A 16,968-nucleotide genomic window follows, 5' to 3' on the forward strand; every position below is an offset into this window, starting at 1 on the left:
GGCTAGATATTAATTATTCTCTGTCCTATTTTCTCTTGGGAAGAAGGAACTAAGTTCCTTTATTTATTACAAAAATATTTATGGCCTTAGAAGATATGTAAACATCAGTATTTTTTGAAATGTAATGACATTGTTATCCATAAACAGAAGCAGTGGCCCATTAATTGAGACCTAAATGAAACTGGTTGACAGACCTATTCAAAATCAGAGAAAAACTGGGGCACCTGGGTGGCTCAGTCGTCAACTGTCTGCCTTTGGCACAGGTCATGATCCCAGGGTCCTGGGATCGAGCCCCGCATTGGGCTCCCTGCTCAGCGGAAGCCTGCTTCTCCCTCTCCCCCTCCCCCTGCTTGTGTTCCCCCTCTCGCTGTGTCTTTCTCTGTCAAATAAATAAAATCTTAAAAAAAAAAAATCAGAGAAAAACTCTAAAAGTAATTCAGTGTATTTACCTTTATTACTCCTTAAAAATAATGTTAATTTTTGTTTTTGTATAATAATACCAAGTGTGTAACAGCTGATATGGGTGTCTTCATTTTCATATTGATTTAGTGAGTATTAAGGTATATCAAGTCTTGAATCTTAAGTGTGATATTGATAAATATGTGAAAATTTCACATGATTTTTCTAGGTCAAGTAAAATGGCATTTTACATAAGGATTATAAAAAATGATTGCAAGCATGATTTTAACTACAGTTATATCAAAGCAATTAAATATCTTGGACTGTAACATGATTTATTCAATAATATTTATTAAGATTTATATAAGTTATGATAAGTATTCTCACTTATACAGTTTGGTGGATTGAAAAACATGATCACAAAATTTTGTAGCTCTTCTCATCAGGAGACAGAGTCTATTTCCACAGCCATTCCTCCAATCTGGGCTGATCTAGTGACTTACTTTGGCAAATAGAATGGGGCAGATAAAGCTTGGTCTGAAGAGGACTTTCAGTTGCTATCATTGCCCTGGGACAGTAATGAAGCAGACTGAATCTATTGGTGGATGGGTGGTCACATGGAGAATAACCAAGCAAGGCAAACAGACAACAGTGAACACTGGCCATTTGGCACAGGAGTGAGGCCACCTTGGACCTTTCATTCTAGCCAGACTTCTAGCTCAATGCAGCCACATGGATGAGCCCAAGAAAACCCGAGAAAATTCCCACCTACCACACGGAATCATGTGAAATGATAAATTATTACAGTTTGAGGCCACTGAGTTTTGGGGAGTTGGTTATGCAAGTAATAAAAAGCAGAAACACATGAATGAACTGCTTTCTGGAGTTTGTTTGCATGTATTATTTGAGTATGGTTTAAGCAGGTGTTCTTTTGTTCTTTTAGCAGTTAGTTAATGAGTGACTATGAAGCACTTTGTACTAAGTGCTCTAGGAAATAAAAATATAGGTGTGAATAGTGTCAGTAGGGTAAGTAATAGTTGAGTTGGGGTGATAAATATTAAACTCTAAAAATAGGTATTATTGTAAAAGTTTACCTATGTGAGACATGAACTCCTATGTGCTCTAGGAATTCAGCAGGAACTTCTAGGAATTCCTTGAACTTGAGATTCAATGAAGTCTTTATAAGGGAGGTCATTTTTGAGCTAGGGTTCAAAAAATGGGAATCACAGTAGGTGTTATGGAGAGGGGGCTTCAGTTGTAGGGAATAGATTGGGCAAATTCGATATAGAGGGTAAGGATTATATACTATGATAGGTAAACCATCCAAATAGTAAGTGAAGGGGAGATAAAGTGAGAGAAAAATTTGAGAAAAACCAGATTAGATCCAGATGCTGGAGTCTAATTAATTTTGTATGTACCACATATCTATTGCCAAATAACAAGCCACCTAAAAGGTAGTGGCTTAAAACAGCACAGTTTGTTGTTTCTCACAGTTCTGTGGTTGGAACCAGGATAGTTTTCCTGCTGATCTCACTTGCAGTTATTCTTGGCTTCAGTCATGTGATGGCCTGACAGGAATTGGAGCATCCAAGATGGCCGACTCTCATGTCTGGCAGTTGGTGCTGGCTGTTAGTTGGGACATTTTTTTTTTTTTTCCACAAGCCTCTCATCCTTCAGTAGATTATACCAGGCTGCTGTACAGCATGGTAATCTCAGACTTCTAAGTCAGCAAGAACAAAAACTTCAGGGTGTTTGTAAGATCCCTGCTCTGTGATCCACACACCATCATTTCTACAAAATTTTGTTGGTCAAATAAGTTATTAGGCTGTTCAAATGCAAGGACATGGAGAACTAGATTTCACTTTTTTAAAAAAAGATTTTATTTATTTATTTGAGAGAGAGAGAATGAGAGAGAGAGAGAGAGCACGAGACGGGGGAGGATCAGAGGGAGAAGCAGAATCCCTGCCAAGCAGGGAGCCAGATGTGGGACTTGATCCTGGGACTCCAGGATCATGACTTGAACCGAAGGCAGCCGCCCAACCATCTGAGCCATGAAGGCACCCTAGATTTCACTTTTGATGGGAAGTACAGCAATATCATGTTGCAAACAGGCATAAGCATAGGAAGGCTTGATTTATTGGCAGCTATTATAATAATCTATCACATCATGAATTACAAAGTGGTCTTAAATTGTAAGAATCCAGTGCCTTTTTTTATTTTTTTTAAAGATTTTATTTATTTATCCATGAGAGACAGAGACAGAGAGAGAGAGAGAGAGAGAGAGAAGCAGAGGGAGAAGCAGGCTCCCAAGGAGCAGGGAGCCCGATGCGGGACTCGATCCCAGGAATCCGGGACCATGACCTGAGCCGAAGGCAGACTCTTAACCATCTGAGCCACCCAGGTGCCCCGTCCAGTGCCTTTTTTTAAACCTGAGATTGACATAGCCAAGCTTTTTAAAATTAATTAATTATTTTATTTTAATTTTTTTTAGCAAGAGAGAGTGCACGCACCCACAGGGAAGGGGAGGGGGGAGTGGGGGAGGGAGAGAGAGAATCTTAAGCCCCAAGGCAAGGGCTTGATCTCACAACCCTGAGATCATGACCTGAGCTGAAATCAAGAGTTGGACGCTTAACTAACTGAGCCACCCAGGCGCCCTTCTAAGCTTTGTTTAAGGAATGTGAATGTGGCCATTATGAATAGGTTATATTAAAAAAAGAACAATCTGGGGGCGCCTGGGTGGCTCAGTTGGTTAAGCGACTGCCTTCGGCTCAGGTCATGATCCTGGAGTCCCTGGATCGAGTCCCGCATCGAGCTCTCTGCTCGGCGGGGAGTCTGCTTCTCCCTCTGACCCTCCCCCCTCTCATGTGCTCTCTCTCTCTCATTCTGTCTCAAATGAATAAATAAAATCTTTAAAAAAAAAAAAGAACAATCTGAAGACAAGGAAGCAGAGTAGGAGACTTTTATACTAGTTTAGGTGAAGATAATGTTTATCTGAATTAAAAAATGGACATTTTATCTATGAACAGGGACTGACTTTTAATGTGTAGTTATGCAATATATAGTAAACCTTTAACATTTGAATCCTTAAACTATGTAATTTATCTTCCTTATTTTATTTTCTACTGAAGTGTAAAAGTTGAGCATAAACTGTTTACATTTTCAAATACATATTTTTGTGATAAAATTAAAAAACCTACCTCGCAGAAATATTTGTTATCAAACAGTTGTTCTCTTTGGTTATAGTAAGGCTCCATCTGAATAGTCTTATAGTTAGTTTGGCTATTATATTGCATAGGGACAGCAGAGCAAATAAACTGATACAAATCAACCCATATGACCTGGCAGCTCACACAAAATTCCTAAGCATAGAACAAGGGCAATTTTGCTGAACCATTCTGGAAACCTGGAGGTAAGAAAGAAAAAGAAATAGAAAATAAAAAAAGAACAGTCTCTGCCTCAGCAGTAAATGATGACAAGTACCCTACTATTTCTCTTCTGTCCCTTGGTTTATCTACCTGTGTGCTTACCCACCTATCTACCTATCCACTGGCTTAGACTCTGCCTTAAAAAAACAAAACAATCAAAAAACATTTAATATTTGAGATAATTAAATATTTTTTGATATGTAACCTAGACAAATAGGAAGATTATCTTAAAAGGATAGAAAAGAAAATAGAAAAATTAAACATTGAATATTACCTCTTCGTGGTCATCAAAATCAAGCTGTCTTCTTGTTGTGCATAGGGGTTGGAATGAGTATCCAAAAGTAAACACTGATTTTTTTTGGATAGCTTTGTAGAGGAATAATTTACATGCCATACAGTGCACTCATTTTAAGTGTAAATATCAATCATTTTAAATGCATTTACAGAGTTCTGCAATCATCACCACATTCCGGTTTTAGAACATTTTTCTATCACCCTTCTTCCCACCATCAGCCCCAGGCAGCCACTAGTCTGCTTTCTGTCTCTTTTCTGGACATTTTGTATAAACAGTATCATATAGTCTGTAGTTTTCTACATCCGTCTTCTTTCACTGACCATGTTTTTGTGGTTTATCCATATTATAATATGCATCGATACCTGTTTTTTTTCTTCTTGCTGAATTGTGTGCCATTATACACTGATTTATGTGCAAATCTCCTATCTCCCTCCAAGGCTCACCTTTCCTTTTTTTTCTTTTTCTTTTTTCTTTGCCAGTAGTAGTGCTATTTTTGGTGCTATTTTAACAGTTCTACTTTGGGAACATCTTGTAACAATTTCTATGCTGCTCTCTTACTTTTATACCATTAGTAGCTTTATACAGATGGTTGATCTCTTGAGAATGACTTGGCAATTGTTAACTCCTCAAACCTTTCATATATATATATATATGAAACACACACACATTATACAATAAGATGGCTTCCTGTAAAAAAAAAAAGACTATCACTCTTTTGACAGGGAATAAATTTAGCAATTTCTGTCTCTATGTTTTCTGGCATGCATTCAAAATGTTTGTGTTAGTCACCCATGAAATTCAGTCTATTCCTTTTACATGCTACTCCGGTATACTCTGTGATATTTTGGCTACAATTTTTGGTTATCAATCAAAATAATACTATATTTGGTTAATATGGGTAAAAAACTTAAAAAATGATATTTTCCTGAGGAAAAAAAGATTGTACAATATAAGATCCAGCTTACTGCATGCCTTTTGAAATGTGCTTTCAAAAGAGTAATGAGAAATAATGTGCCCAATTTGAAAGTTTTAATTTTAATGCACATTTGTTTCTTTAGCATTTGTGGAATCCAACATCTGGAACGAATAGGGAAGAAGCTGAATCTCTTTGACTCCCTTTACTTCTGCATTGTGACATTTTCCACTGTGGGCTTTGGGGATGTCACCCCTGAGACATGGTCCTCCAAGCTTTTTGTCGTTGCCATGATCTGTGTTGCTCTTGTGGTTCTACCCATACAGGTAAACAGAGCCAGGGTAAATTTTATAGAAATGTGCAAATCTTATAAAATCAACTCTTTCATGCTTAGTAAGAAATGCAGGGTGGTTTATTAATGTAATATATTGACACATGTTATTATTGTATCTAGTCAATGAATTAAAATGGTCTCAGGAAACGCTTTTTCATATTATATTAGAAACTGACTTTTTTCCCCTCCGTTCACAACTGAAATAACTCACATCTCATTTCAATTCTTGAAGACGTTTCTTTGAAATATAAGGTATTTAATTATATTAATTATAAGATCATAGGACAATATAGTTTTAATTACAGAATGATAGATCAAAGAAATAAACTTATGAAGGTTTGATTTCTTTTGGTTCTTGAAACAATATAAAAGCTAAATATTGCAATAAATAAAAACTGATCACGTATGTTGGTCAACTAAAACAAAATCTGAAGATGATATGTAACTAATATACAACATTCTGGGAGTGGATAAGGTGGTTGCAAAGGGACAGAGATATAAAAGGAGACTAAATATAAGCAGATGCAATCTCCAACTCTTTCCTACAGTGAGCTCTTAGGTGCCCATGGGTGAGCAGGTCAGAAACAGGATATGGCAAATACAAATCAAACTTGTATCTTCCATTACAAACCTCTGGCCACAGTATATCTAAATATCTTTTATGTAGGTATGAAAATGATCTTCCCACTTTTATCCAATCATGCATGTGTTCCTTCCTGACATCCCTCCACTTCCCTTACATACCAACTACAGCTGTACAACTAGAATGTGACCTTGTGTGTTGGGTATCTCTCATTGCATGAGATGGGTGCTGAACTTGGTTGAAGAATATCTCTCATTGCATGAGATGGGTGCTGAACTTGGTTGAAGAAGGTAGAAGAAAGGCCTTTGATGTTTTTCTCTTTACGCAGTGCATGACACATCATGGCTGCCTGCTTTACTGGACATAAAACAGAGGCACAAACCTTTTAGTGCTGTTATGATATAATAGGAAAATCATATTAATATGTTTCTGTAGAGACCTGAGGCCCCTGGGAAGCACTAGCAACTTGTACAGCAATCACATGAAAAGTCTGTTGTTGAAGGGAATACGGATAATTTGAATCTCAGTGAGTTCCATCTAAGAAATTGAGTGTATCTAATAAACAATGGATGTATTGCATTGATTTTTATTTTCATGTCTAAAGTTTTTTATTCATTTGTGGAAAATGCATTGCAGTTTGAACAGCTGGCCTATTTGTGGATGGAGAGACAAAAGTCAGGTGGAAACTATAGTCGACATAGAGCTCAAACTGAGAAGCATGTTGTTCTGTGTGTCAGTTCACTGAAGATTGATTTACTTATGGACTTTTTAAATGAATTCTATGCTCACCCAAGACTTCAGGTACATTAAAATTATGTTATGCCTTTGCTGGATCATAACTAACTAACATATTGTCCAAGTCAATTAACTGATGGTGCAGCCTGCATTCTGGAGGATTTTTATTTATACACTCAAATTTAGAAAGAGTAAATGAAGAACTGCAAATATAACCAGGAACATAGAAAAAAATGCTTAAGGAATACACAGTATTTTAAGTTTCCTTCTGTATCTACACTAAAAGACAGATGGAATTATGTTAATGCTACAAAGAAAGGTTTTCTTTGAATTAAATGGATTTTTTTTTTCTCCCTTGGGTAATGCACAAATGACATTTTTATGAAACAGTGGAATTTAACATAAGATATCAAACAATGAAAAAGTCATTTCACAATATCATCTACTCACTTGAAATTATCAAAAGTTTTATCAAGTGTTGCTGATAGAAATGTGAAAGTCTGAAAGTTCCATTTTTCCTTTTGTTTCCCAGAGTGTACCTAGGTCTTATTTATCCTAGCAATGAGTGACCCCAAACTGGACAACAACTAGCTGAATTGAGAACAATAATTCAGAAAAAAAAATCTTTTCATCTGTCTATGCAGATAAAATCCTCAGATACTTATTTTTTTTTTTAAAGATTTTATTTATTTATTTTAGAGACAGAGCACAAGAGCAGGGAGAGCGGGAGAGGGAGAAGCAGACTCCCTGCTGAGCAGGGAGCCCGATGCGGGACTCGATCCTGGGACTCCAGGATCATGACCTGAGCCGAAGGCAGTCGCTTAACCAACTGAGCCACCCAGGCGCCCCAAAATCCTCAGATACTTATGCCACTTGCTCTGTGGTACTGGGCCAGTGTATATTTAGATAATCTCCTTTTCCTGCTCAATGCACTTTCAGTCCAAATAGTAAGGAGCTACTTGAATGTCTTGTATTTCCTCAATAAATTTGTGTCAAGAGGTTGGACAGTCCTGAGATCAAAACAGTACTGAGTTATCTAATTAGATCTCCCTTAAATAGATCTTTTTTTTTCATGACTATATTGGAGATCTTTTAAAATACTATTTAAAAAATATTTAAAAAAAATATAATTTATAAATGATACTTAAATTACACCATACATGCTTTTGTTTTCATATAAATTAATTTGCATTTTTGAAGAAACATCATATTTATTTGTTGTTTTTATTATTATTCATATTAAGTAATTGTGGTTTTGCTCATTATCATCCATAAAGAAAACCTATTTTTGGGAAAATTTGATGCCCCAGGTTTTGATACCTAGTAATTTATTTTGTCTGATATCAATGTGGCATATTCTCAAAACTCCCCAAATTTCCACTAGATACATTTTAGATGATAAAATAGTGAATGTTGCCCAAAGAATTGTAATTCCTATAATCAGTGTATTAAACTATCTTATCACTCAGAGTACTTTTGTATTTTTTCAAAAGGGTCATAATTTTGAAATATGTGATCTCAAAGTTTTAAATTTACTTTGTATTATCAATATTTTTATGAATCCTTATCCTTTCAGATATTCATCAGAGATTTTTCAGTATTATCAGTTCATAATATTTCCAAATGATATAAATCACCATCAGAATTCAAGTAAAAACTTGAAGTATGAATTGATTTTTAAGCACTTCTGTCCTGTATGTATTACATATTTTAGAATCAGCCTGAAGTTATAACAGAAAACTTCATAGGTTGGAAATGTCTACTGAGTATACACTGATTACCTTCTCTTCATGGTACTAATAAGATTGAAAAAGGTCAGGATGACCTTATGTTGCTTTATGAGATTTTTATATGTCTCAGTTATGTTTATTATAGTATCATGTTAATGTATGTCCAGGTTTTAAACACAAATTTTTACTTACTAGCAGGAGTTTATTTCTATATCATATTTCTAAATGTTCTTAGACATTCTGTTTACTTATGTAACATAAAACACAGCATTATTGATTTTGCCCCATTGCTCACCTTGTTTTGAATAGGATTATTATGTGGTGATTTTGTGTCCTACTGAAATGGATGTGCAAGTTCGAAGGGTACTGCAGATTCCAATGTGGTCACAAAGAGTAATCTACCTTCAAGGCTCAGCCCTTAAAGATCAGGATCTGTTGAGAGCAAAGTAGGTATCCCTATCTATTTTCCATCTTGCAATACTTTAATATCTCTTCTCTCCTCCAAATTTTAGCAATTTTCAGTCTTGCAAGATGTGTTTAAATATTTTTGAATACAGAATCTTGCCATAGTCCCTCTGCTGGTCAAATTGAAAGGTTAAAAATATAAAATCAGTGTATTTGCTCCCTTCTTCAGTGCAAGGATGTTCAGCAGACCGTGTCCACACAACACAATGAGGAGCGTGGCATGGTGTGATTATCTCAAGCTGTCAGGCAAGAGCTGAGTTATCCAGACTCACTGTTAGAGTAGTCTCCAAATCCCTGAATACTGTTTTTATTCCACAAATAAAAATTTGGGGCTAACCATTCTATGAAATGCCAAAGCAGTTTGAGTCAGGGTTTAAATTCTAGAGTTTGTTTTATGTACCGGGCAGATGACACTTGTGATGTCCCTGGGGCTGGAGGAAGGTAACTGGGTCTTAGTTGCTCTTTTCCTGTAGCACATGTGCTAGTCAACCTGGCTTAAAGGTGACATAGACACACACCTTTGTCACAGGTCATGGGATCGTTCCATATGAACAGACTGAAAACATGGTTGGGCCGACCATGGACACCAGGGAGTCAGGGCCTCTGCAAACAACACCCGTCGTTTCAGAAGCCAGAAGAAACCTTCAGCAGGGGTGGTTTTGCTCCATGTTTTCTGTTGCTTTTAAAGTTTTAAACATGTCTTTGTTGGGGAGGAAGAATATCCTATCCCCTTCTAGGTCCTTCTAGCTGGACTAAGAATCAAATTGACATGAGACAGATTAACAGGAGAAAATCAAATTTAATAGTGTACGTACAGGGAATCCATACAGACATGGAACTTCCAAAGACAGGAAAATATGTCACTCTGAGCTAAGGAGAAGGGGTAGAGGTCTGGGACTACCAGGGGAAGGAAAGCAAGTTACAGGGAGATGAACAAGAGTGCTGTGTATTGTGTAAGACTGATGAATCACAGACCTGTGCCCCTGAAACAAATGATACATTATATATTAATAATAAAGAAAAAAAAAAGAGTAAATGTTTGGTAAACAAATGTTTGCTGGGCCACTCAGAAACAATGGGACATGGAGGACTTGAATCAAACAGGCTTTGCTAGGTTCTTCCTTGCCTGCCCTCCCTAGTTTGTATCATAATGTATTTATCTATGGTGATAGCTCCCTTCCTGGAGCAGATTTTCTGTCTAAATTCTTTTCAGGCAGTTGAGGAGGGAGATAAAGAGCTTTCCTGAATCTGCTGGGTTTTGATTGCTTTTTAGCTCAAAGTAATCTTCATGCAAACGTGGCCCATCTTGGAGTGGCCTTGGATCCTACCTCTCCATATTTGTCCCTGAGTTGTCTTATGTGCTCTTAAATATAAGTCTCCTCACTCAATTTGAGAGCATAAGTGTTTTTTATTTTGTTGCTTTATTTTTTCTGGATGGCTTGAGTATGTGTGTTAATGGAGGTGGGTATGTTTATGCATGTTGTGTGTGTGTGTGTGTGTGTATGTGGATAGTGGAAAAGAACAGAAGAAAACTCCCAAAATCCTTTTTGCTGCTTAATTCTGCAAAGTGATGACTAGATATTTTGTAACCGGAACTTTGACATTATCTTTGATTTATATACAGTAAGGCAATTTAAGTGAGATTTTTCAATGATTTAATAACTTCTGAAACAAAAAAGTTAGTAGAAACCATCAGGATATAATGAATGGTACCTAATTAGGAAATTTAGCTTCTTTGAGAACATATTAGTATTTCCGGTGGATTAAATACTTCATAGATATTGTCAGTGTACACACAAGAGTTAAGTCAGATTCTCCTAGTACCTCAAGCAATAGATGGCTTTAGGTGTTTGCTATTTGCTATCTATATACATTTTTTGGGAGCTCTAAAGAAATAGTTGCTTAGACACTAACATAATTTGGATCTTTATATTCATCTGTATAGATAATCAATATGCTTAATTACTGTATGCATTAAGTTCTTCACATAAGAATAATTCCCATATTATGTTCACTATGAATTTATGCGATAATTGAAGGCTTTTTATTACCTAATAAATTAATCTAAGCTATTAGTATTAGCTGTTAGTATTTTAGCTTGATACTATAGAAGGGAGCCGAATTTGCTACCCCAAAATATGTCTCAGTGGTGTAAGGATTATTGTGAGCTGGTTATTTTTAAGAAACAGCAGACACAGGAAAAACTGAAAACCTAGTAGAAGTTAACCCTTTTGTAAGGGACATTTCCATTTATAAGGGAAATCTCCATCCATAAGGGTGTCTCTCTCTCTCTCTCTGTACTTGGAAGAGGATGACTCAATCTCTGCAAACTCTTGTGAATGGAGAAAGCAAGGACCTAAATCTGTATAACAACCTACGCTGGTTTACTGTGCTTTTCTTGATAGGTTCCCATAACTGGCTCACCGTAAGCCAAACATCTTGGTCTTTAGCTGAAAATGGTGTTTAAGGTGGTGGCTTCATGGGAGAGGAGTTAATCAGTTTTCCAGGGTGTCTCCCACGTATACAGGAGGTATACGTGTTATTAAACTTCTGTTTGCTTTTCTTCTGTTAATCTGTCTTTTTATTACAGAGGAGTCTCAGCCAAGGACCTAGATGGGTAGAGGGAAAATGATTTATCTTTTTACTCATGATTTATTTAGGATTAACAATTCATTTATTATTAATATTATTAAAATGATTTCTCAGCAAAGTCAATCACATTTACAAGAAGCATTCATTCATTGGAATATACCAAGGATGAGAATGAGGATGAGAGAGGTAGCAGGCTGGTAATACTAAAAAATCTGGGTTAAGAAAGAGGTATTCATTTTATGTTCATTTCTTATCCTAATGTCATATAAAGATTTGGGATTTAATGTTAACTAATACATTCTTCAACACAATTTCCCATGCAAGAAACAAGGAGTAGGATTCTCCAAACCAGTTCCAAAGGTCAGTTGCATGAATTTTGAATTGCTTTGTTGAAGATGATGTTTAGAAAATGTTATGCAATACTAATTATCTTATAACCATGACTCAATATTTTTCCAAAACTGTTTGGTTTGATCTAATTTCCTGGACTTTTATCTTTCCTCTGCATAGAAAAAAAATTTGGGGGGGTGGAGGTTTATTTTATCATAATGAATCAGAAAGATAAAACATTCCTTATTTTGAAATTAACATTTTTATGTTTTTATTTTTTTTTAAAGATTTTTTATTTTTAAGTAATCTCTACACCCAATGGGGAGGTTGAATTTACAATCCCGAGATCAATAGTCGCATGTTCTACCGACTGAGCCAACCAGGCACCCCAACATATTTATGTTTTTAGAACATTATTTATCAAGCACTGAAACCTACTGTTTATCACCAAATTTAAGAAATGTAGAACTTTAGTATAAAGGACAAGGGTTGGGAACAAGATGATGAATCATCTCCAAGAAATGTAAATGTACAGTAGAGTTTGATATAAGAATACTAAGTAGCTCTTCCTTCTCTCTTAGTTAATTGAGTAACTTTGCAGTTAAAATGTAACTAATCATAAAGTAAAGGCCAATACAACTCCCTTAGTTTATACATGAAAAAATATATAATCATAAAAGAGAATAAAATTTGAGTGTTTTTTTAATTTTTGTCATTATGAACTGTTGAGTTATATAGTCAATTCAACAACCATTGCTTTGTTTATAATCAAGTACAGTCATGATCTGCTAGAAATCTAACTATCGTTTAAACCTAAGGATACTCATAGTTTATTTGCACTTTGTGTACATTGGACTAAGCATTGGAATTCTATTTTTCAGACACTACAAAGATATTTCAGTGTATGATTATTATTATTATTTTTTTGTCTGTATTTAGGATGGATGATGCTGAGGCCTGTTTTATTCTGAGCAGCCGTTGTGAAGTGGATAGGACATCATCTGTAAGTTTCTAAAAGTCTCTTTCATAATTGTTCTTATTCCCTTAGAAGATTTTTTAAAAATTTTTAAAAAAATCTGCCTATGTTAAATATAGGTAACTTTAAAATATTGCTAAAGGGAAGCAAATATCTCTAAACTGTCTTTGCTGTAATATAAGAAGAGCAGCATTATGGACTGTGTCAACAAAACTGTTTTTTGAAGTAGTTTCTACTAGTCCTTGGGTTTTCTGTTGATCAAAATGAAATAGGTCATATATTTTTATTAAATATGTCCTTTCCTATGTAATTTCATTAAAATGGTCTCCATTTCCTCAACTCAAAACAAAGCAGATGGATCAGGCAGTCTGCATTAGAATCAGTTGGAGAGCTTCTAAAAAAGTATGCATTCATGAAAATTTTATTCAGTGTATATGAAGTGGGGATCTAGAATCTGTGTATTTTTAAAAGATCCCCACGTGATTGGGAAGCACACCTCAACTTGACACCTTTTGGCTTATATGATCTCTGTGATTTTTTTTGGCAAAAAGTTGTATAAACTCATAATTAAATTAAATTAATTAAATTAAATATAATTTACCAAATTATAACTTGTGTTTTTAAACATGCATTCTAATTTTATTGTTTTTAAAAAGTACTTTATTATTTTATATTGAGCAGGTACTATTAACTCCTGTGTTTCTAAGCCGATGAGTTTATCTTTAGTCATATCTGTGGTACAGAGATAAAGCCTTGATGGCTTCTGTAGTGACTGAGGAAAGGCAATCTATGCATGGGTCTTTCAGGGACATCATTTGGTTTTTTTCTGGAGCATTTAATAGGACACTCTGTTACATTAAATTAGACTGTGAGTCCTGAATGTGGCAGGCTCTATGTTCTCCTGTTGACCTCACTCTAATTTACCTAAGTTCTTATTCAGTTCTAAACTAATTTTCTCATCCTTTATTTGAAGAGGGTTGTTAGGGCTTGTATTGTGTTCCCTAAAACTCATATATTGAAGCCCAATCCTCCAGTACCTCATAATGTGAACTTATTTGGAGATAAAGTCTTAATAAAGACAATCAAGTTATAATGTGCTCATTAGGGTGGACCTTCATCCAATATGATTGGTGTCCTTGTAAAAAGAGGAAATTTGGAGACTGTCAGTTATCAGGGAGAATGCCATATGAACATGAAGACAGCCATCAATAAGCCAAGGGGAGTGGCCTGAAACAGATCCTTCCCTCCTTGCCCTCAGAAGGAATCAACCCTGCCAGCACTTTGATTTTGGATTTCTGGTCTCCAGGACTGGGAAATAATAAATTTCAGTTATTTAAGCCACCAGTTTGTTCCACTTTGTTACTGTAGGCTACCAAACTAATATAAGAGCATAGAGCAAATATAATTTGGAAAAATTTGTGAAATATCTCTCTTTATATATTTCTAAAAATTCATCTGTTCCCCTTCTTCTCCATGGTTGCTATCTTAATTCAGACCACACCCTCCTCAGTTCACTTAAGTACTATTTCAGGAGTTTCTTAATTGGTTTGGCACATCAGGTGCTCCAAAGGTATTTATGGAATAAATGAATTTGAACTGATCATAATCTACTGTCTGTTTCCATAATTATTTAACTTATGTAATTGTGAATCTTGTGCCCCTTAAGCAGTAACTTGGTTTTAAAGTACTTGCAGTCCTCCAGTATCAATAATGTTTTGAGTAACAAGGAGAAGCATAAACATTAATAAATAAATATATAATATCTTTTAGAGTACCCTTTAAACTGTGAATTTGAGATCACTCAGTTAAACAAATGTGTTCCATTTCTTTCTGACACTCTGCTAAATTGACAGGAAATGAATAAAAAATTTCACTCATTAGGACAAAGGAGATGGTAGATGAGACAGCACTAACACAAGTTTGGAAGCTAGAAAGCAGATGGATGAGTGGTAACCGACTTAGACAGAAGGAAGTTAAAATTTAAGTTGAGAGAGGAAACAAGTCAGGCTGCTTTTTACAATGTACCCTCAAAAGTCTCAAGAAATAGAGGCACCAGATGCTTCTGTAAGTAGGGTTATATGTGGGACTAAACATATGAATAGTGATTAAAAGTTTGTAAAAGAAGCAATTAGATTCCCTGAATCTCTCCAGAAATCCATTGCTGATCCCTTTCCCCACCCTGGGAACAGGTTTACTGTTGGCATAATTTGATCCAGGGATATCCTTCACTCAGAACCAGTAGGTGCAGCAGAGAGTTGGGGTAAAGTCAAAGATATTAAAGAGTAAGTTGCTTCACTGAATGTGACGTGCTTCTTCCAAATGACTCAGAAACTTAATAGCTAGGTCCACATCTCCACTGGCACAATATTAGAGGAATTTTCTCTGGGGAAATGGTACATCACAAGAGAGAATGTGTGTAAATATGTAAAGTCTGAAGTTCCCTAGTGCAGTATCACAGATTAATCACCCTACAGTAAGGTCTGTGTGAAAATAAGATTCCCACATTCAGTGAAGTCCCAAATAGCTTTTGAGTGTTTAATTTCTACATATGTTCAGATAACAGACATCACTAAACATTTAAGTAAATTCCTGACGAGGAAAAGAAAGAATGGATGAACAAACATAAAAAGTGTATAGAAAAGAGGAACTCAGAGGAAACAAACAAAACTACACAATTCTGGGAGAAGAAATAGATTTTAAATTATATAACAAATATCCTCAGAATAATATGAAAAGTTGAGGAGAGTGTACATATATATAAAACAAGAATAGTAGGCTGTAGAACAAAAAAAAATTGAAGTCAAAACAAGAAACACTTAATGAACCAAAAATAGTTCCTGGAAATTAAAAATAGGGTAACACATGAAAAATTGTATAAAAGATTTAGGAGGAAAGCAAGAGAGGTGAGGAAACAGGGCAAAGTATTATGCCCAAGATTGGAGAGACTGACACACAAATATGGAGAATAGTGATTTACCCCAGCAAAGACTCATGAGTGGAAATCAACCTGGGAATCAGTGTGGGGGCAGGAAAACCTGAACTGTAATTGATGAATTGCTGGAGGTTCAGTGCAGACAACTTTGAGAGTTAAAAAAACTCCTGGGAAATGTAGTCCTGGGGAAAGGATACCATAATTTTGTGAGATTTACTTCCAGGAGTTTGACCAGGTTCTCACAATAAATATGAGAGAAAAATCCGTTTGGGATTTCAGCAAGGGTCAGGAAAAAGGAACCATTTTGAATTACACCAGAGAATTCTCTTCCTCTTAACAGACCTTTCCCTCAGGGAAACTAGTTAACCAGAGCTTAACCTGCTGGAAACCTAGTTATCAGAGCCTAACTGATCTGGGACAAGGGTAATACCCAATTCCAGACCACTCTAGCCATCCTTTCTCAATTAAGGGGGCAGGACACTGAAAAAACATTTGTGAAGGTCACAGTCCAGAGGTGTTGGCTCACTAAAAGACTGACACCAAATCATGGGACTATAGAATGCTTCCCCAAACCCCCAGCTTACTTGCATGTGTCTAAAGATCTATTTATAGCAGTTCCTTTAACTTTGTATATTATGACTGGCTATCAAGAAAAAATTACAAAGCATACCGAAAGTCAAAAAAATGCAATTTGTAGAGACAGAACAAGTATCAGAACAGACATGGCAGGGATGTTGAACTTACCAGACCAATCATTTAAAATAGCTGATTAATATGCTAAGGGCTCTCATGGGTAAAATAGACAGCATGCAAGAACAGATGGGTAGTGTAAGCAGAGAGAAACCTTAAGAAAGAACCAAAAGGTAATATTAGAGACAAAAAAAAATTATAACAGAAATGAAGACGGTCTCTGATGGCCTCATTAGTAGACTGGACATGGCTAAGGAAATAAGCTTTGAACTTGAGGATAAATCAACAGAAATCTCCAAAACTAAAAAGTGAAGAGAACAAAGACTGAAAAACAACAACCACCACAAAAACCCAAACTCAGACGGAATATCCAAGGACTCTGGGACAACTGCAAAAGGTGTAACATACGTGTAATGGAAATATCTGAAGGAGAAGAAAGAAAGGAATAGAAGAAATACTGGAAAGCATAATAACTGAGGATTTCCCCAAATTGATACCAGACACCAAGCCACAGATCCAGGAAGCTCAGAGAACACCCAGAAGAAGAGATGTCAAAAAAAAAAAAAAAA

At 35.8% G+C, this 16,968-nt stretch overlaps 1 protein-coding gene across 1 annotated transcript in view; it reads left to right on the forward strand.

Annotated features, from left to right (window-relative positions):
* The window catches only part of KCNT2 (potassium sodium-activated channel subfamily T member 2), a 214,330-nt gene that overhangs the window by 47,960 nt on the left and 149,402 nt on the right, over positions 1 to 16,968 (forward strand). The window contains exons 7-10 of the mRNA XM_081825152.1: positions 5,178 to 5,358; positions 6,586 to 6,750; positions 8,724 to 8,860; positions 12,741 to 12,804. Coding sequence (XP_081681278.1) covers positions 5,178 to 5,358; positions 6,586 to 6,750; positions 8,724 to 8,860; positions 12,741 to 12,804 — 547 coding nt within the window. The remainder of the gene's footprint in view (positions 1 to 5,177; positions 5,359 to 6,585; positions 6,751 to 8,723; positions 8,861 to 12,740; positions 12,805 to 16,968) is intronic.

This window comes from Leptonychotes weddellii, chromosome 6 (genome assembly GCF_054177405.1).
Source record: "Leptonychotes weddellii isolate Sample4059 chromosome 6, ASM5417740v2, whole genome shotgun sequence".
In the NCBI taxonomy this organism is placed as follows: domain Eukaryota; kingdom Metazoa; phylum Chordata; class Mammalia; order Carnivora; family Phocidae; genus Leptonychotes; species Leptonychotes weddellii.